Source organism: Chelon labrosus, assembly GCF_963514085.1.
Source record: "Chelon labrosus genome assembly, chromosome: 19".
Classification (NCBI taxonomy): domain Eukaryota; kingdom Metazoa; phylum Chordata; class Actinopteri; order Mugiliformes; family Mugilidae; genus Chelon; species Chelon labrosus.
Window position 1 is genome coordinate 5,731,710 of NC_140352.1, and position 20,489 is coordinate 5,752,198.

Consider the following 20,489-nt stretch of genomic DNA (forward strand, 5'->3'; position numbering starts at 1 on the left):
CTGAGACGCTGGTCAGTCCACGCTGAAATCTCACTCCACACCAGGTGGTGTGCATACTTATGAGGTGAATCTGCCGAACTTGACGTGCTGAAACGCTGCCATCACTGTCACTGCATAGTGTCCTGGTGTCACTCATTGGGTCCTGATTTGACCTCAGCCGGGCCAAACTAACCTCCTCCTCTAGCCCAGCTTTTGGCTCGGTTCGGTCTGCTCTACTGTGCGTCCTCCAGCCTCATGCTCAACGCTAGTAAGGAGAGAAGATAATCGGTGCATGTGTGGCCCTCAGAGGTCCCGGGGCAGGCCTGAAGAGAGTGGGGCTGATCAGGGGACCCTGGAAAATGGCGGTGGGACCGGGAGGCAGTCGTAATGCCAAGGGTCCAGACGCCAAGGTGCACAAGGCAGCTGGATTGAGGGGGCTGGTCAGGAACCCTGCAGGCAGCGCCTTGGATAGGTGCTTCTGAAGGGCCAGCTTAGTCTGAAACCAAAGAGAAATACTGAATTTATTCCAGAACAAGAGTCTAAAGCAGTGCTAGCAGCTAAATACTTATATTAGCATGCTAACAAGCTAATAATGACCATGCGTACTCAGGTTTAGCTTGCATAGTGTTCATCAACATTTCATTTCAGTGGAGCTAAGGTTGGTTTTGCAAGTCATCTGGTCGTATTTGGACAAATTTAAGTTTTGGCACAGTTTCAGAATAAAAGTATCCTCACTATGATTAGGATTCATCTTCTGGGGACCATGAATGAACTGTGGAGATGTTTCAGTTCGTGGTCGACCAATAACCATCAACTGTGGTTCACTCATATGAGATGAACTCTATTATTCTTCTTTGTTGTTAATCTTTTATTTAAATTATCTCAGAGTTAAAATAACAAACTCTAATAAGCTTTTCTATGAGGCCTCTCAAATCCTAAATTATAACTAGACACTAACTTTAAAATAGCACAGTTTTCACAAAGCCAGTAGATGTTGTTATGTGTATCAGCGTCTTGGCAGCCGTCCTATCAGACCGGGGTGCAAGGAACAGATTTCCTTTTGCATTCCTTGAGTTTGTGTGTGTATGCGGTCTTTAATGACCACGGATAAAAATAAAATGTGTGTGTGACAAATTCTCACCGCTAAGATAGCGCTGGGCTGTAGTTTATTATAGGGGGTGAACTTCGCCTTGACAGGCTTCCCAGCCAGACGCTCTTTGTGTCTCCTGCTGTTCATGTGCTGAAAGAGGACAGGGATATACGGTGATGCAGTCAGGACAGCTCAGACTAACAAACCTGAAGGGCCGACCAACTGGACGCGTGTAGAATACAAAGGCTGTGCATTTTATGAAGTGATATTTATACGGGAGTAACATTAGCTGTATATTAATAATAGGATGAAACCTACACACCTGCTTCAGCTGCGTCTCCGAGTTGACGGACACCTGGCACAGTTCACAGTGAAAGGGCTGGCTGGTTACACCAACGGACGCCCTGGTCTTGCTGACCAGTCGCTGCTTCATTCGACAGGACGGTCGTGGCGACGGCGCCATCTTGACCCTGCGCTGTGATTGGCTGCTGTGGTGACCGTCCAGCATCTGTTTGTGCTTAGAACCTGAGTCAGCCAATCAGAACAGAGAACCGAATGTCAGTACGGTGAAAGGAATGCAGATTAAATCTGTAAACAACAAAAATAAAAGTGATAGATTATAAACACACCGCTACAATGAGCCTCCAGCTGGGAGCTGGAATTGACCGTCACTTTGCACGTAGGACAATGGAGAAGGAGTTTTTTGTTGCTCTTGGCCTCCTTAACCTCTTCCACCTTCATCACAGTCTCCTCCTCCTCATCCTCCTCTTCCTCCTCCTCCTCCTCAACTCCTGTGCTGCTTCCCAGAAGGTCAGAGTGCAGAGCTGAACCAGTGGCCGGGCTGCACACTTCCGCCTGTGGGCTGCTTGTCGGTGGATCAGGAAGCCGAGGGGAAGGGGAGACTTGCGGGGACGGATGAGGGGAGTGGAGCAAGGAGGAGTCAGGGGAAGGTGTTTGTGGAGAAGGGATAGCTGCTACGGAGCTGCCCTGGATGTTTTCAGGTTGCTGCTGTGCGGGTTCGGATGAAGTGCTCGGGCCTGTGGACAGAAGGACAAACACAGGCAGGAAAAAAAAAAAAAAAACAAGAGATAAGTTTAGTCATGTGGATATGAACAAGCTTTGGGAAATAGTCCTTTTGGCTTTCTGGGGGCTTATTAGATTAGCCTCAATTCCAAATTATGTCTGTAAGGCTTGACCTGCCTCCACAAACTCAGTTTTGATCATTATATTAAGGGCATTCAAAAATCCGTAAACCTTAGTGAATTTGATTTGATCTCCAGGGGCTCGGACCAGTAACAAAACAGCATAATAACCTATAAATGACAATGTTTACATTTAATGAAGTATCCTTTGACAAAATATTTCATGAACAACCTGAATTGTGTTATGAAAAATACGTTTTGTCACATTTCTGCCACCTACAGTTCAGTTCTGGGTCTCCATGTTGTGTTATGTTCGCAACTCTTACTCTGGCGGGCCGGGTTTGGCCCGAGAGGCCGTATGTTTGACACCCCTGGAGCTCCACCTGTTTCTTCAACATGCTCTCTGACACAAACTGGACCAAAAGACATGTGTATAACCAACAGTGCTGCAAAGATAATAAGCCTCCCCCCTACATGAAACTTATCCTAAGGCCGTCACATGCATTGCAGTCACAGCAGCACAAGATATTGTCCTGCAACAATAATATAAATATTCCAAAGCCTGGTAACTAACTAACTATACTCCAATTTTTATTATTTTTTGTAATTGCGTGTCGCTTCCTTGGATAGATTTTTAAACATTTTAATAAATAATAAAATAATTAATATATGCATGTCAAATTCCATATAAAGTTTTCAAGCTTATTGCAAGATCATGATACAATACACATATTCTACATAATCAAGGTGTAAATAACACATTTACTTGATTAGATAATTAATTCAAAAGAGAGAACTGTGTCCTGCTTGTGCAACTTTTCTTTGTTCTATTCCGTTCATATAAGCTCGATCTTATGCCTTCTCTTTTCACCGCCTATCTTGATTTTTCTATTTTTTCCTCGTTTCTTTCTCCCATTTCAATCATTCTTCCTTTTGTCTGTGCATCTCTCTGTCTCTGCTGAAGCTCCCTCTGTCACCATCAATCAACAACCATGGCAACCGGTGGATGTAACAAGCTTATCATTATGTGGTTAGAGGGAAATTGATAGGTGCCGGAAGAAAATGGGAGGGACGAGATCAATAATGAAAACGGGGGAGAAAAAAACAGAGAGAGAATAGAAAAAGAAAAGATGGTGACATTTATTTTTTGTTTTTTAGTCAGGCAACATGAGAGGCTGAGTGAGTAATGACTGAAAGGGAGCAAAATAACAAACAGTAAAATCATTACTTTCACAGAAACCGCTTTTTGTAGGCGGCGCGGCTGAAAAAAACAAAAGACGCAACATTAAGAATATGAAAATGTATCCTGAAAGTATGTCTCCAGTGTTTTTGTCTGAGACTTTGTGCATTTTAAAGAAAAACTGAATCATTTTTGCACACAGCAAGTGCAAAAAGACCAGTGAGGCCTACATCCTCATTTTATACTTATATTTGTACATTAAATTGGATTAAAACACCTTCTTCTCATGTCTTTCTCTTTCTCTCTAAAGCACCGCCTTATCCCAAGAGCTGAAACCTTAAGCTGATTAACTGAAACGAAGAAAAATCAACTGGCAACTCATAAAGTCATTTGGAGATTTTTTAATTTAAAGGAAAGGGGTCAATATTAGCCGCTTCCAGCTTTTTATAGATAAAATTTTTCCATTTTAAGCTGAATATCTGAACTCATAATGGTATTTTTTTCCTCTTTGTTGTCATATTTAATAGACTAAACCCTTTATCCATCCATTATCTGTAACAGTATTGTCGAGTAGAGGGCATTGACCGTATATACAAGCCACATTAAAGTTACCAAACCAACATTTACAAAGAGATGGACCTCAGCTGGCCAGGTTTGAACCAACAAACTCCTCATTGCACCACAGTGGTTAGACTAAGACTAAACAATTAACTGAAATAGCCTAATTAGGCAAAGCTGGTGTGGAGGGTTTAAAATAAGGCTCCGATCGGTCATAGAATCTGTGAACTAGTGGACAGAGAAGCAGTTTACTGACTCTGACAAGAACACGACTCATATTCCTAACTCATGTTTTCCATAAATGTCTAGTTTTTGATGTGACTTCCAGCAAAGCGACAGCACATCACTACACATTAGGAACAAGGAAGTGGGACTTGTGTTGATCCACAGGAGTGTAACTTCACCGCGTCCCTCTTCCGACGGCTTTAAGGCCTCTCGTCTTACAGGATGTCTCTGCTTGACGAGGGTAATTACCTATCTGACTGAGCCAATGATAGCAGGACAGGTAATAGCTGGTAATTAACCAGATGAGTGGCAGCAACCAAGCCTTAGTGCCTACATCTCTCCCATTACAACTAATTACCCAGAGGGTGGTGAGAAGGATATCTTTTTTTTAAAAAAAGAATAATTTTCATACCTGTTTTGATTTTCAACTGTGAGTCGGTTACTCCTCCCATCATGCCCCTGTCTCTGTCTTTGTCTTTCCCCGCTGTGGAATGACCGTGTCCGTTCTTCTGCCGAGTCTTCTGGGTCTCCAAGGCCTTTAGCTTGCGAGCGTGCTTGTGACCTTTGTAGTGGGCCTCTGCCTGCGTCTGGCCGTCACATACACACAGATATATGCACACAAAGGAGCAGAACAAGCAGAAGGGTAAAGTCAGCGTACAGAGAATGCACAGAACGACTGATTCAATTAGTGACGGGCAGCATGGAATCAGTAAACTGTGATAGCTCCATCTGCTCCACAGCTTCGACATGCCTCCGAAAAATTATGCGTTTGAGTCGGAGGAAGAGTCACGTCGCCATTTTGATAATCATCATCATCATCATCAGTGTCACGGTGCTGCACGTCTCGTGACCATCGTTTGAGCTCACTGGCTCGTCTTTCCACTGATTTGCTCTGACACAAAATGGCTGGTGTCCGTTAACGCCCGCCACACAGAAATGACCTCCGTGCCTTCCTCTGTGAGGAGGGAAAACACATTTGTGGCAGCGAGACAACAGACGCATGCAGATGTAGCATCCCAAAATGGCTCTGGGTTGCCTGTAAATAAAGGAAGACGTACTGTATAGGGGGAAGATCCGCTTCCAGCAACTCAAAGTACACCAACGGTGAAACAAAACCACTGAAGCAGGAGGTATTTAATAACGGTAGATCCATCATATGACATATTCAATCTACACATTTTATGCACACTCCTTCAGCTTTAGGTAATAAACACTAAAATAAAGCCTATTTTGCTCTTCTATACACAATGTGTTTTATTTATTGTACAGAACAAGCAGAACTCATAAAGTTAGTTAAAGGGGAACTACTGTTTTTTACAACCTGGACCTTATTTCTGGCATAAAATACAATCGTTTACTCACCCATATAACTTTTGTGTAATTTGTATTCCTTCAGGGGATAATTAGATCTGCATATATCCATATAGTCGGAGTGACTGGGGCACTGAAAGGCATCCTCTAAATAACACAGCAGATGTCATCTCTGAGGCTTGTTTACCTGTAATTTGCTACTGCTATGGTTCGTCCACAACCTCAGAATCGGAAAAATATTCAGCCATGTCGCAAAAAACTAGCAGTAGCAAATTACAGGTAAACAAGCCAACTATCACGGGCGCACGCGGCGCCCAGAGACAACATCATCCAGATCATTGTCTGTAGGTCAATCTACAGACCCCGGATGATGATAAAAGGTAACTCTGGACTCAACGGGGAATAGCACTAGCGTACGATAACAAAATATTGGTGAAATGAACAAGTTTCGCAGCAGATAATGCGTTATTTAGAGGCTGCGTTTCGGTGCCCCATTCACTCCCACTATACGCAGATCTAAATATCTCCTGAACGACTAAAAATTACACAAAAGTTATTATATGGGTGAGTAAACGATCGTATTTTATCCCAGAAATAAGGTCCAGGTTGTAAAAAACAGTAGTTCCCCTTTAAACTTGATGATATTCTATATATATATATATTTTTTTATTGTTGACAAATCCTTTAAATTAATAAACAGATTATTAAAAGTTGTCCAGAAAAAAAAAAATATATACAACAATAAATGAGCCACAAAATTGCACAGAGAGCTAATTTAAAGTTATAATTATATCCTATAGCCGGCTAAGACTAAGGATTACCTCTTGTGTTTCCTTCTTTTTCAGTATATGTCCCACATTAAATAGACCTGTTTGTCTATTTTAAATACTGAATAAAAAGGTTCCAGTAGCTTCAGGAAGTTGAACAAACAATCCATGACATTAACTGCACAGAACAAAGCAGAACTTATAAAGGATAAATTGGTGAAACTTGGTGCTAATCTATATTTTTCTTGTTGACAAATCCCTTCTTTATTACACTTAGAAATACACTACAGTGCCTCAGCTATCAGCTTCACATGCACCACACTGATGCATTAGGCCCTTTAGAACCGATTTAAGATATATTTTTAAATACGTACATCATCAGTATAACTGACAAGGTGCAGAAGCTGCATAACGTTTTTGGTCTTTGCATGGGATTTTATTTTTTTTATCAATGAGAAAAATATAATAAGGTTAAACCACGGTTATCCTTTAAGAGCACATATTTTTTGCAGCACTGGATCTTTTCTGTACACAAAAGACAGGAGTGCACTCCCTAAACGAACAAAGAGTCGGTGCGACAAGATGTCAAGTACTGTATCTGGCTTCACACGAGGCTGTTAGATAATTTGCTTCAAATTATCCACACCAGTTTCCAGGCACACACTGTACAGCCCCGACCCCCGCCCACCCACCCGCCCGCCGCTAACGTGATATTCAAGTGGCGTGGTAGAAGTCTCCCCCCGTCAACACTTTTTGCATAAAGCTTGGACGACGACACAAACAGAAAAGGGCACCACGGTGGGTCAAAGTGTGCGGCTGGGAATACGAGGCTGAGCAAAGGGTACACGAGCCCTTTGGCTACGTTGAATGTCAGTGCACACTAACCATTCAGCGTGATTTTCAACCGAGTCACAGGGATGACTCTGTGCCTGTCTGCATACTACCACACTCTCTGGCATGCCAGCGTAGTATGAGTTCACTATGTTCCGTCATAGCAGCTTTGTGGAATAAGTTTCCAGGGACGGAAAAACAGTTTGAGACACCCGAAGGAGACCGTGGCCTCAGCCCGTTCTGGATTCAAGCTGCTTTATGCATCACCATCATCATCATCGTCACGTCACCGATGCTCAAAATCTTCAAACACAACGATTGATTGGAACATCATGTGCGATCCGTCAAGAGTTGAATCTCCCATGCTTATTCAGTGAGTTTAGCAGCCTTAAAGGAATAATTTGGAATTCTTCCGGTCTGTTCTGTTTTTATATACACCAGTCGTGCAGCAGTACGGACGTTTCACTTTCACAGTCATCCATCTTTGCACCGGACAAACTGCTTGAGCTTTCAATCTGGGATGAATTCACGTCCTCGCTCAGTGTCATACAGCACCACTAGAATTATATCACTGTGAATTTAAATGAATTAACTAAAGGTTTTTGGTCACTTGCTGCAAACATGCCACTAACATACTATAAAGTTAAAAGTAGAATTTTTTTGGTCACTATATGCTGACAAAGATCTCTTTAACGGCTTAAGAACATAAAGTATGTTGTAATTTCTGTGACCTGTGCTGATTGTAACTGGAATTGCATCTGTATCATCGTGTAGTAGAGGGTCACCATTCATACTAACATTAACCTGCACGTCTATGTGAGAGGAAACACAGCAGACACGGAGGGGGGGAACATGACAAACCTCCATGCTGAGATGACAACCTCAGCTGAAGGTTGCTTCCACCCACATAGAGCCCAACGTGTGTGCAGAAACAGTCTGCTTCCACCACCTTTTACGCAAGTCGACATAATCGAATGGTAGCGTTCTCCGACCTGTGCAAGTTTCTTCTCTGTCGAAGACGTTTGATTCATCCCTGCGTACTGTGCTAAACGTTAGGTGATGAGCTGAAGCAGTATGTGCAACTTAAAATAAATTATGTTGGAAGACTGTAAAAATGACATCTGCTATACCTTATGAACACCGATCACGCATAACATTATGACCACCTTCCTAATATTGTGTAGGTCTACCTTGTGCCTCATCAGAGTGTGGGCAAGGGCCTTCTGAGGGTGTCCTTAGTGGGGGGCTTTGGGTCCTATGGGTTGAGTGGAGGGATCTCTGTGGATCATCCCACAGATACTTGATCCTGTTCTACTTTCTTCCCCAAAATTGAGATTAATCAAGGTCCCACCGAGATTTGAACTCGGATCGCTGGATTCAGAGTCCAGAGTGCTAACCATTACACCATGGAACCACAGAAGTGACCTCTGGGTCCTATGGGTTGAGGGGAGGGACCTCTGTGGATCATCCCATAGATACTTGATCAGTTTGGGATCTAGTGAATTTGGAGGCCAGGTCAACACCTTGTGCTGTTCTTCATGTTTATTTTGAGTTGTTCCTAAAATGTTTGTGTGTGTGTGTCTGTGTCAGGCTGCATCTTGCTGGGGATGGCTGCTGCCATCAAGGAGTGTCATTGCTATGGGGTGGGGGTGCCTGGTCTGGTCTAGGTGGGTGCTACATGTCTAAGTAACATCCACACCAATGAATGCCAGGTCCAAAAGTTTCCTAGCAGAACACTGAATTGTCACAAGATGCTCTATTCACTTCTCCTGTCAGTGGTCATAATGTTGTGGCTGATCGGTGTACGTACTACACAAGCCGTGTGTATAAAATACAACTAGACTTCAACCATTCTGAACTATTCCTTTAATCAGCCCCCTCAATGCTGCCCCCCCTTGTTGGGACCTGGTACCTGCCTTCAACCCGACATCCATCCGACATGCAGGTCACCCAGCACTCTCAGCACGGCTGCAGGTAACACAGAGGGAGGAGGAGAGCGCCTGTTAGCTAAAACACTAAAAGCTAAAAAACAAAAAACACAAAAAACACAACAAAAACAACAGACTCCTGACCCCATCACTTCATATCCATTAATAAAAAAAAAAGAGGTGTATATAAGATGAGGAAGATAGGAAATAGGTCCTTTCACAGTTCAGAGTCATTGTCATTCTGCCAAGTTCCTCCTGACAATATAAATGCAAATATGTTTAAATGAACTCCATAGGATTGGGAGTCAACTGAATACGAATGGGCAGATGTGATAAGGAGAAAAAGGCAACGGAACGAGATGGATTTTCCTTTGAAGGACCCCGTGGTTAGAAAATGGAAGCGACAGAAACATCAAATAAGGTGCAAATATGTGGACGTTAAATAATCAAAAGATGACCTTTACCTGACGGTTCGTCAGTAGTGGCTAGTAAAGCAGCCCGCCTTATGGAACTATGGAGCAGTCTACCCTTTCATGTTAAAGCTGCCCAGATCTTTGGATCTTTTTAAATCAATGTCGAAGACCCATTTCTTCTTGTTGGCCCTCAGTCCAGGTTGAGTAAGATATTTAGTGACTTTTATTGTGCAAACACAGTTTATCTATCTATCCATCCATGCATCCATCCATCCATCCATCCATCCATCCATCCATCCATCCATCCATCTTGGCTTACATAATGTCTGTTATACACCCTTAGCAAAAAAGACAGATAAATATAAAGGCTGCAAATTTAACCTTTGGACCGTGTCTACTTTGTTGCATCACAGGAAGGTGTTCAACTTACAGTGGAGTTGAAGCGCAGGTGACAGATGTTACAGGAGATGATGGGTTTCTTCTTGGGTGGGGTCACGCCGAAGGTGTGGTTGATCACCGCCTTCTGCACCGGATCCATCTACATGTCATAAAAACAGGTTTTAATTGATGAAAGAAATTACTTAAGTAGCGGGGGGGGGACCTGCATCCTTTAAGACAATGACCATGTACAGTGTAGCTGCAAAGTAAAGCATTATATTATTAGGAGCTGTATATTACACTGCAGGGTCAAAAAAAAGTCGCCACCTATATTTAGCAAATAGGTCTGAGCCTCCTATTGGATAATTACAGCATGGGTGATTATCTTTCAGCTGGAAACAAGTTATTTAACCCCAACTGATGCAATGAGTAGCTTCTCATTTCTTACACAACCATGTCTAAAGACACATCCTGTGGTCGTGGAAAAGATGTTAGTCTGTTTGAGAAGGGTCAAATCATTGGCATGCATCAAGCAGAGAAAACATCTAAGAAGATTGAAGAAACTACTAAAACTGGGTTAAGAACTGTCCAACGCATTATTAAAAACTGGAAGGATAGTGGAGAACCATCAGGGTAAGAAGAGAGGCAGATGAAGTGATGCACCCATCATGCCTAGTGTCTACTGTACAAGCCTGTGGGGGCAGTGCTATGATCTGGGGTTGCTGCAGTTGCTCAGGTCTAGGTTCAGCAACATTATGTTGCCCAAAGAATGAGGTCAGCTGACTACCTGAATATACTGAATGACCAGGTTATTCCATCAATGGATTTTTTTCTTCCCTGATGTTCACGGGCATATTCCAAGATGACAATGTCAAGATTCATGGGGCTCAGATTGTTAAAGAGTGGTTCAGGGAGCATGAGACATCATTTTCACACATGGATTGGCCACCACAGAGTCCAGACCTTAACCCCATTGAGAATCTTTGGGATGTGCTGGAGAAGGCTTTGTGCAGTGGTCAGACTCTCCATCATCAATACAAGATCTTGGTGAAAAATGAATGCAACACTGGATGGAAATAAATCTGGTGACATTGGAGAAGCTTATCGAAACAATGATACAGAGAATGCGTGCTGTAATCAAAGCTAAAGGAGGTCCAACAAGTGGCGACTTTTTTTTTTGGCCAGGCTGTGTATATACATAGATCAAATCTGAAGCTGCACAGATGCACAAAATAATCACCAATGAACTTAACGAGCACGTCTGGAACCTTCTTGCTGTGAGGCATCCGTGCTAACCACCACACCACTGTGCCGTCCCTATTTCTGTATTTATATTTATTTATTTTAAATGGGAAAAATATGTAAATTTCACTCAATCTTCCTCTGACTGAGTTTAACATCTATCATCCTTTGTAAATTATTTTGTTTTACAGAATGAATGTGAGAACATAAGCTGAGGAAATAACAGTCCAGAATTCACGCTTTTTGAAATAACCTGTTTTTGATCACTCTCTGTTCATGTTTTAATCCCTACAGTGCAGCTGTGCCATTCAAACTGTATTTTTAGCTGTAGGTGTCAGACAGCCTCCCACATGCCAGATACATTTAGCGCTTTCCCTCGGACTTTCCTCATTACGGGTTAAAGCTAAATTTAGTTTATTCGGGCCTGTCGCGTTCGCTATTTGAAGCCAGACTAAACATGTATATGTGTGTCTGTGAGAGGTGTTATATCTGGGGATGTCTCAGACATATGCTTTCATCTAGCAATTAATGTATAGCACATTTAGCACGCCAATGCAGAGTTGTGATGCAGTATTTATAGTTTCCTGTTTAACAGATCTGCACAGTTCATATTTCAAGAAGCACAATAAAGAAGAAGAGCTTAGATCTATTACTTAATTACATTTAAAGCAAAAATACACATTGAAGGTGACTGAGGTAGAGCTGATTTTTACAAATTTTATATAACTGTCAAAACGGTTTATTGCATATAAAGATTGATGTAAAGCATAAACAAATGAAATATAGTCAAGTAAAAAAAATGAAATATTTAGTATTTTGTATGTACAATAAAAAGTATAATACTCATGAGTAGCATCTCAAGTTCAGTACTTGACTATATTCACTTAAATAAATAGTTATTCTATTTAATTATTAACATGCAGCCCAAATAAAAGCTATTAAAATCATATTTTAATTGCTCCCGCTTTAGTATTTCCAGCTGCTTCTCATTTTCTGTAACCGCTTGTCCTGTGGGGGGTTGGGGGGGGGGGGGGGGGGGGGGGGGGTTTACACCCTGGACAGGTCTCCAGTCTATCACAGGGCTAACACAGAGAGACAGACAACCATTCACACTCACACCTACGGCCAATTTAGAATCACCAATGAACCTAACCAGCATGTCTTTGGATGGTGGGAGGAAGCTGGAGAACCTGGAGAGAACCCACGCAGACACAGGGAGAACATGCATACTACACACAGAAAGGACCCAGCAGACTCATGGATTAGAACCCAGAACCTTCTTGATCCAAAACAATCAATTTGAATATTGCAGAACTGGAAAAGAAGCTGGGGCGGCACAGTGGCGTGGTGGTTAGCGTGCCTCACAGCAAGACGAGAATTGTAGGTGTATGATCTACGAGGATCCGTGTGTTTGTGTCTTGCTTCCTAATAAGCTTCAAAATTAAAATGCAGGTTTGGCTATTGATTTTAAATATTAAATATTAAAATAATCTTAGACTTTAGCTGAAGATACAGAAAGTCTGAAGTCTGAAGTGTGTGTTATAGTGTCCTTACCGTGTTGAAGTTGGGGAACAGGCTGAGCGGCGAAGAGCCGTTGACCCTGAGCGGCAGGAAGTGCTCCAGCTGGGCGTGAGTCTGCGGCTGAAGGGGTCGACCCGGCATAGTCAGGGAGCCCAGCAGTGGGTGCACCTGATTCTGGGACAGCGCACCTGTAGGGGAACCAGTCGTCCTCTCAATTCTTCCCCTCTCTGGAATTTAAATTTACGAAGTTGTTTTGCAGAAGAACTCTTCTAACAGATCAACCTTTTACACCTTAGCCGTAAATGTGCCATGTCCGAACGTGGTACAGGCCCGCGCTATCGGACCTCCCTTATGCTCTGGACGTCATCTGAGCCACAAGGGGACAGATTTACAGTTCTCTGGAATTTCACACCCTCTTTCTTCTTCTAATCTTCCTCTTTTCACTTGAGGAGACATCAATACGATCCCAGGAATTAAAGGGGGATCTTAATGAAAGACTCACCTTTTTGGATTCGAAGGACAAAGTCTAGAAGCCTTAATGTGATGTTCAATTATGTTTTAAACTTGTGATGTACTAATTTTCTTTTTCAGAGACGAATGCAAACATACCATTTTAACAGGTTTTGCCCCCTCTCTTGGAATGACCAAGAGAGCGAAACACTGATAAGCCGGTCATAAATAACTTTCTTTCCCCAGAACCAGACTCTGATATGCATTTTCCTCTGAAAAGCACCTAAGTTTGATAATATGACTATCGAAAATGTAATAACTTGGTAAGTTATATATTATTGTTCAGGAAGTGCTTACGATCACAATGAGACGATTTTGATCCTTGTACGATAATGCTAGCCCAAATTCACATAATTTGTCACAGTAAGGATGGATCAACATTGCCATCAAGTGGCTATCTTTAAAAGTATTATCTCTCTTTTAACCAATTGTTGAAGTTAAAGAATGTTGAAACTTAGGTATGTTCTTATACTAATAGTAGCTATTAGTTGAAATCATAACTGTTGAAATTGTTATTTTAGAAACCCCGACCTTTTATTATTAGCAAAATGTCAATGTAAAGAGAACTTGAGTTTATTAATTTATTGATGCTTTTGAGTTATTTTGATGTAGTCATTCTGATACGTCATCTTGTCATGTTGTAATGTTGAGTGTTGTCGCATACGGAAAACATTGCTAACGAGTCATGATGGGTGATGGAATGATTCAATTTAGTAATATAAAATAGGTTAAGAAGATCAGGCAATAAGACACCTCAAGACAAAGGAGAAGGCGTTCTCTTCTCTTTCCGCGCGAAGATTCTGGAAACCCGATCCAAACACGCCCTGAATAATTAACTCATAAAACCAGAGAGACGCACCCATTTCTCCGCACCTTTAGGACTTTTATACTTTCGCTCTTTCCTCCGCTCTTTCTCCGGACTTTTGCACTTTCCACTTTCCATTCACGTTTACTTTTATTTTAGTTTTCTTCTTTACGTACTTAGTACTTAGTAACTTTAAGAACAACTTGGATATTGACAATACGGTCCTTTTCAAGCTCTGTTTGTTTCTCGTCGGATGTTTTTCCCGACGTACGATTTTTATAGTGACTTAAATATTTTTCTAGCTTTATTCATTTTTATACTCTACGAACCGAAGTACTAACCAACATCGTTTATAAGTTAGCCAGCGTAGTCAGCTGGGATATCAGAGAAAGACCCAATCTCTTCGACGGATCAAGAAACCAAGAAGCTGTTGCCATAGCAACGACATCAAGAAGACGTGACGATCCGACTTCTTTCTTCAAACACAAAGACATTGCCAAGTGTCATCTGCCTTTGACTGAACACCTACAGCGCTCTCAAGCAAAGCTGGGTGTTGGAGTTGCAGACCAAGCAACAAGTCCTGTCTACCGGTCCCAGAGAGACCTGCATCAGCTGTGCCGTTTCGTCACTGACCACCTCGTCACACCGACGCTCCTCCATCATCTCGTCACACCGACGCTCCGCCATCACCGACGCCGAGAAGACTCTACGGAAAAGTAGGCTTAATCGTTCCTACCGCTTAAGACAAAGAGTTGGTGTCACTACTTTGAAACTCCCTACTAACATATTTTAGAGAAGATTGATTAGATTAGGTATCAAATCCATTCCCTTTAGTTTAGGACTTAAACATCTCCATCTCTCACCATCGCTCCAGAAATTAACCATTTCATACCTTATTATATTCGTTCATTTGATTACACTCCTATATTCTATTAGTCCCTCATTTATTCATAGTTGTCACTTTATTAAATAAATATTTGTTCACACTTAAGAAGTTGTTTGTGATGTTGTTTTACGGCAGAGAATGACTGGTACAAATTGTAGTAAAGGATTCACTCCTTCAGATATGCAAATTATTGAACTGAGACTGATAAATTGATTTAAACCGTGTTCTTCCTACGATAACAGGAGGTGGTGCCCTAACGAGACATTTAAAGGTGTAGACTACCCTACATATTAATGGTGCATCCGCGTGAGGCTACGTATACCTGATTTCTCTGCAGTATATCATATTACAGACAAAACTTAACTGTGATAATTAATTAAGAGTTAATGTCGTTCTTGTGTCCGCTGAGCGATCCAACATCGCTGCTTGTTCACTGTGCTTCGGTTGTGTATGAGCTTTCTTTATTGAGTCACTACCTTACTTTAAACGTGTAAAAGAAACCTTGCAAGGATAAAATTGAGCAATATTTAATGAAACAACGTCGCCGTACGTTATGTCTGAGTCGAGTCGCTGCGAGTTTCCAGGACTCTGAACTGTTTGCATGCTAGAGTGTTGTAAGCACGCTCTCTTTAAAAGGCCTGTTGGTGGGTTATCAGTTGTTGCGAAGTTCCAAAACTGATTAACGTCGCCCTGAATATTAGTCCACTTTGCTGCGAGGTTCCAGAAAGTTTGACATATTCAGACCCTCTTGTGTTTTCTGGTTAGATTAGCTACCTAACCCAAAACAGCTGTTTTAAAGACAGTGAAAGAGGCTGTATTTTCCCCTCTTAAGTGATGAGACGGGTTGTTGCTGTGGTAACGAAATTCTTACCACACGCGTATTTGTGAAAAGAGGAGTAAACTCCTTAAGTTGTGCTCGTAAACGAGCTGAATTAACCTTGTGCTGGTTGTCTGTCCAGGAGAGCTGGAAAACTTTTTTTGTGTTGAAACTTTAAAGGAGGCCGCCGTGCCCTAGAGTTTCTGTTGTGTGAAAAGTGAACTTCTCGCTGCCGAGAAATTAACCCTGTCCTGCCCAAACTGACACTGAATCAGATTCTGTTTGAACAGGGCGGTCTTTCAGTGGGCGGAGCTAAAACGCCCCCTCGTGACGCTCGTGACGCATAAGACGTAACTTCCCTACATTTGTAGACGTAACTTCCCTACATCTGTAGAGTAAAATAAACGACACCGCCTCTGGTGGCTGATTTGACTAATTGCATTTGACTTGCAAACATGGAAGGTCTGAGCTTGTATAGACAGAGCCTAAATTAACTCACTATTGAACTAGTGGTTTTGTTAAAAACTAAAACTAAACTTCCTTGAGATATACTATTAATCCAATTTACTAAACTAAGTTTGTTTGATTACATGTTTGAAGATATATAAATTATCAATGTTATTTGGAAATTGCTAACTCCTAAACACATTACATGTTTCTGTGTTTACAGATTCTCATTTAAGCTAAAGCCACTGTGTGCTAACACATTTACAGGCTTTTGAAATTTAATTTGAAATTAAATCCAGATTTAATTACTTAATCTATTCTATCATAAAAAATGTATTAATCAAAAATTTAAACTTTTCTAATTTTGTTAAAATTACTCATTCGAGTTCTTTTTAATTTTTCCATGTTTCTCCACCCTAGAGTTACTCACTGCTGAAACACAAAGTACTACTGACTGTAAGTTTCAAAATTACCACAACTAATCATGGAGGACCCAAACGGATCCTTTCCCTCCAGTTTAGGAAATCCCTCCGAGAGCCTAGATTCAGCATTGATCGATCTGACTAGCAAATTGATGCCTGGATATGTAAATCAGATCCAGGAAACAAATCCCTCTGATCTAGAAGAAATAATGTCTGTGCTCGTGTGCCAAGCTTTAACTGAAAAATTTAAAGATAAAGATCTAACTAAAATGTTAGGAAGCATGGCTATTGTCTTGGCAGCGCAACTCAAACAGTCAGCAAAATTGTTGGAGCAAAGCCAAACTAAAATTAGGGCCCAGCAACAAGATAATAAAGCCCTCAAAAGACAACTTGATGAGACTAAACAGTCTTTAACTGCGGCAAAGGTACGCAACGACGACTTAGAGTCTCAATGTAACACCAAAAGGGGGGTAGATAATAAATCGTCGGACGACGAAGGCACAGAGTTTGAAAGTAGGAATACTAGACTCAAACAAATCCTCCAACACCGCGAGCAGGAGCTAGCGGAAACAAAAGATCAGCTTCAAGAGTTGAGCAAACTTCTCATCCATTCTGACAATTGTCTTAAAGACGCACTAAATGAAATAAAAGACCTGAAGATTAAGCTCAAAGTCCACGACCGAGCTAGAGAATTTGAGAAAAATCGCTTCCTCCACTTACAGCAGGAACTAGAAGAAGTCCTGGATAATGCTGGAGAATCCCGACGACAACAACAAAGGACAGAGACAGAGCTGGAAGAGGTTAAAAGAGAGTTGGAATATTCTCTTGAGTTAGGCCTACACCAGAAAGAAGCTTTGGGTGCAACATCCCATGACAAAAGAAGTGGAGCAACACAACACAGTGACACTCAGGCAGACCGTCCCCCTCCTCATCCTCCGCCGCCCCCTGCTCTCAACCTTCATACTCGGGTTAGCGCAGCTATACCTGACCGATTTAGGGAGACCTTGTCCCCTAAACCTCACTCATCTTCGGACACTTATCATTCACAAGGTCCTTCCGACAGAGACCTAGATAAGATCGCCCGCAACATAACTCGCTTTGAGCCCAAAGCCGGTGGAACTCATGACACTGACGCTTACCTAAAGGACATAGAGTTCTACTTGAGGAAATTCCCAAATGCTACAACTGATGACAGGATCTACCTAATCAAGGTAACCTCAAATCATCGAGTTAGCAGGTTCATCGAGCGACAACCTCCCCATGTCAAGGAGAAATATGAAAGCCTCTGCGAGGTATTGAAGGAGGAATTCTCTGGCTACACGCCACAGACAGGTCTAGCAGCTGCTTTAGCTGTCAAACAAGGAAGACAAGAATCTCCCCAAGAATACTATCAGCGGCTCCACGAAGCCTATTTTGGTTCCAGAAACGATATACAGATGGAAGAAGAAATGCACTTCAAATCTCTGTTCGTGCAAAACCTCCATCCCTCAACTAGCCATCACCTCGGAGTCATGGCATGTCCAAAAACCCTCACTAGTCGCCAACTGCGCGAACTAGCCATGAAAGGGTTCGCAAAACAAAAGGAAAACATGGGCAAACCATCAGAACCCCACATCCTGAGTATCAACACCAGGTCAATTCCCTTGGAGTTAGAAGGAGCTCCGAGGAGAGCACCTTCGCAGCCCACCACGAATCCTGCTGAACCATGTCAACCTGTTACCAGGCCATATCCTTCCTTTCAACAAAAGAAGCAAGGCCGCTGGCATTCACAGTCACCCTGGTCTGACAGAGGCCAGAACCAACCACGCTTTGAGAGAAATCGGAAGCCTCCTGATTTCCGCCGAGACAGGCCGCCACCTAACCAGTGGAAGGATCGCCAACCTCGTGCTAATAGAGGACATGATCAACGTGACTTTCAAAACACTCCCTTTAGGGACCAGCAACATCATGATCAGAGCTCCTCTGATGAGGAAGCAACAGATCAGAACAGGCGAACTAGCCAACAAAAGAGAAACAGCACTCACGGTAAGTATAATCAATCAGGTCTGACCAAGAAAGATCTTGAAACCATCAGGCAAATGATTGAAAATATGTTCAAGAAAGAAAAGAAAGTCGACGTCTTTTCTGTAGCTTCAGCAAATCCAAAACCTTCTCCTCAGAAGAATCCAGACGACCAACCAAACGTCGTTGTGGAAGAAGTCTACTTGGGCCCCGAAGAAACTGAGCAGGTGCTGCCTCAGAATCAGGCCCCAACACCCTCAACCACTGCGCGTGAACAATCAGACGCAGGGAGAGAGGAAACAACCCCTCCTAGTGCACTTCTGGTAGTTCAGTCGGACTCAAAAGAAGAACCATTCAAAGAGGACTCTTTGATCACTCAAGGTGAGCCACCTTTCCAACAGTTCTTGTGCCACCTCACAGAAAAAGGAATCGCTCGAAAATTCTACTTGCCTACTACACTTGAAAACGAGCTTGAACATGAAGCACTCCTTGACACTGGTGCAGATATCACTTTGATGTCATCAGCGCTTTTCGACAAGTTGCAAATGGTAACACACCAATCCAAGAAGAACTTGAAATTGCAGAGCTGTTCTCTTGATGCTCAACCATATTCTTCCACAAGCACCGTCTTGAAGGCCATGGCAGTGATTAACTTCACTATTGGACAAATGAGCCTTGTCCACCCCGTGTATGTGTCTCCCCTTGACACTATTCCTCTTCTAATTGGTAAAGACCTCCTTAACCGATTTGAGCCATTGATTGACTTCAAGCGTTTGAAGATCTGGGCACAGGTTCGTCGACCTCTGCCTATTTCTCTTTCCCATGCCACTGCAGCTCAGTGCTACACCCTTGAGACAAGGACCTTGACAAGTGACAACCGACCTGACAATAAACAACCAACCGAGGTTGATGAAGTGTCAGAAGAAACTGATAACATCCAGCCACCACCCTTGTGGCCCGAAGAAGAACTTCTGTCTCAGAGAGACACTTTCTTGTGCACGTTGACCAGTTCTCCTGAAGCACACAACTACGTCCCTCACGTAGTAAAAGGCATCAAACTTGAAGATGCTGATGTCAACGATGTGATCTTGACCCCCTGGACTGATAAATCAGCCATCAGCCAAGAGCTGTATAAGTCCTTGTCACGGACAAATCCAAATCTTCCGTTTGTGAAGAAATCTTTCCGCTTCCCTTTAGATCCCACACCTCAGGCGATAGCGACCGCCGACGGGATCTGCACCTTAAAGGTGATATGGAACCACAGGGAGCTGAATCATCTTTTTCTGGTCGTTCCTGACCTACCACACTCTGTCCACATTGGCGGTGATGTACTTGTCAGACTTACTGCTCAAGTGGACACGATCAAAAACATTCCATGGTCTCAGACAGGAGTACGAGGTGAAACCACCCTTCCTGACCATGACGACATGAAGACTGGAAAAACAATTCCTGAAGCGAGCCAGGTGGCCAACGAACGCCACCCGCACTTACCTGCTATACACTTCAACAGAAGACCGTTCAAAAACAAAGAGCTCAATGACCTGCCAGATACTTTGGCCAAAACAGGTGCCCCTGACGGGTACCCCTGGACACTTGACACTGGATGTTTTGCCCACCCTCCCACCCCAATTGTCTATGCTCCTCGAATCATCAAGGGCCTTCTCGTCCATGTCTCCGACGCACTCACTTCTCCTGAGTTCGTGGTGCCTCAGAGCCACAGGGGGGTAATGCCAATGCATGCCCTTGACTCTCCATGCGCAGGCCACAAAAGAATCAGAGCAACCCCACACAGAGTGACAGGGTTCTCACCTTTTGAAATGACAACTGATAGACAGATGATGCTTCCACAGCACCTGCTCTACCAGCCAGACGAGGCCAACATTGCAACGGCATATATACAACCCACCAGTATATGACCGACCTAAATGCTCATCCGAAAGCCACCTTCGCCTTTGCCCAGAAAAACTTGGACAAGAGGGCAGAAGGACACAAGGCCTGTTACAACCAAAAAGCGTTCCGTAACAAATTACAAGTGG

The 20,489-nt window shown here is 42.7% G+C and overlaps 1 protein-coding gene across 1 annotated transcript in view; it reads right to left on the reverse strand.

Annotated features, from left to right (window-relative positions):
• Positions 1-244: 244 nt before the first annotated feature.
• The window catches only part of LOC311504263 (zinc finger protein 385C-like), a gene marked incomplete at both ends in the record, with an annotated part of 55,452 nt that continues 35,207 nt past the window's right edge, over positions 245-20,489 (reverse strand). The window contains 7 exons of the mRNA XM_084567282.1: positions 245-475; positions 1,121-1,219; positions 1,392-1,594; positions 1,699-2,106; positions 4,587-4,761; positions 9,855-9,962; positions 12,599-12,753. Of these exons, the coding sequence (XP_084423408.1) occupies positions 245-475; positions 1,121-1,219; positions 1,392-1,594; positions 1,699-2,106; positions 4,587-4,761; positions 9,855-9,962; positions 12,599-12,753 (1,379 nt within the window). The remainder of the gene's footprint in view (positions 476-1,120; positions 1,220-1,391; positions 1,595-1,698; positions 2,107-4,586; positions 4,762-9,854; positions 9,963-12,598; positions 12,754-20,489) is intronic.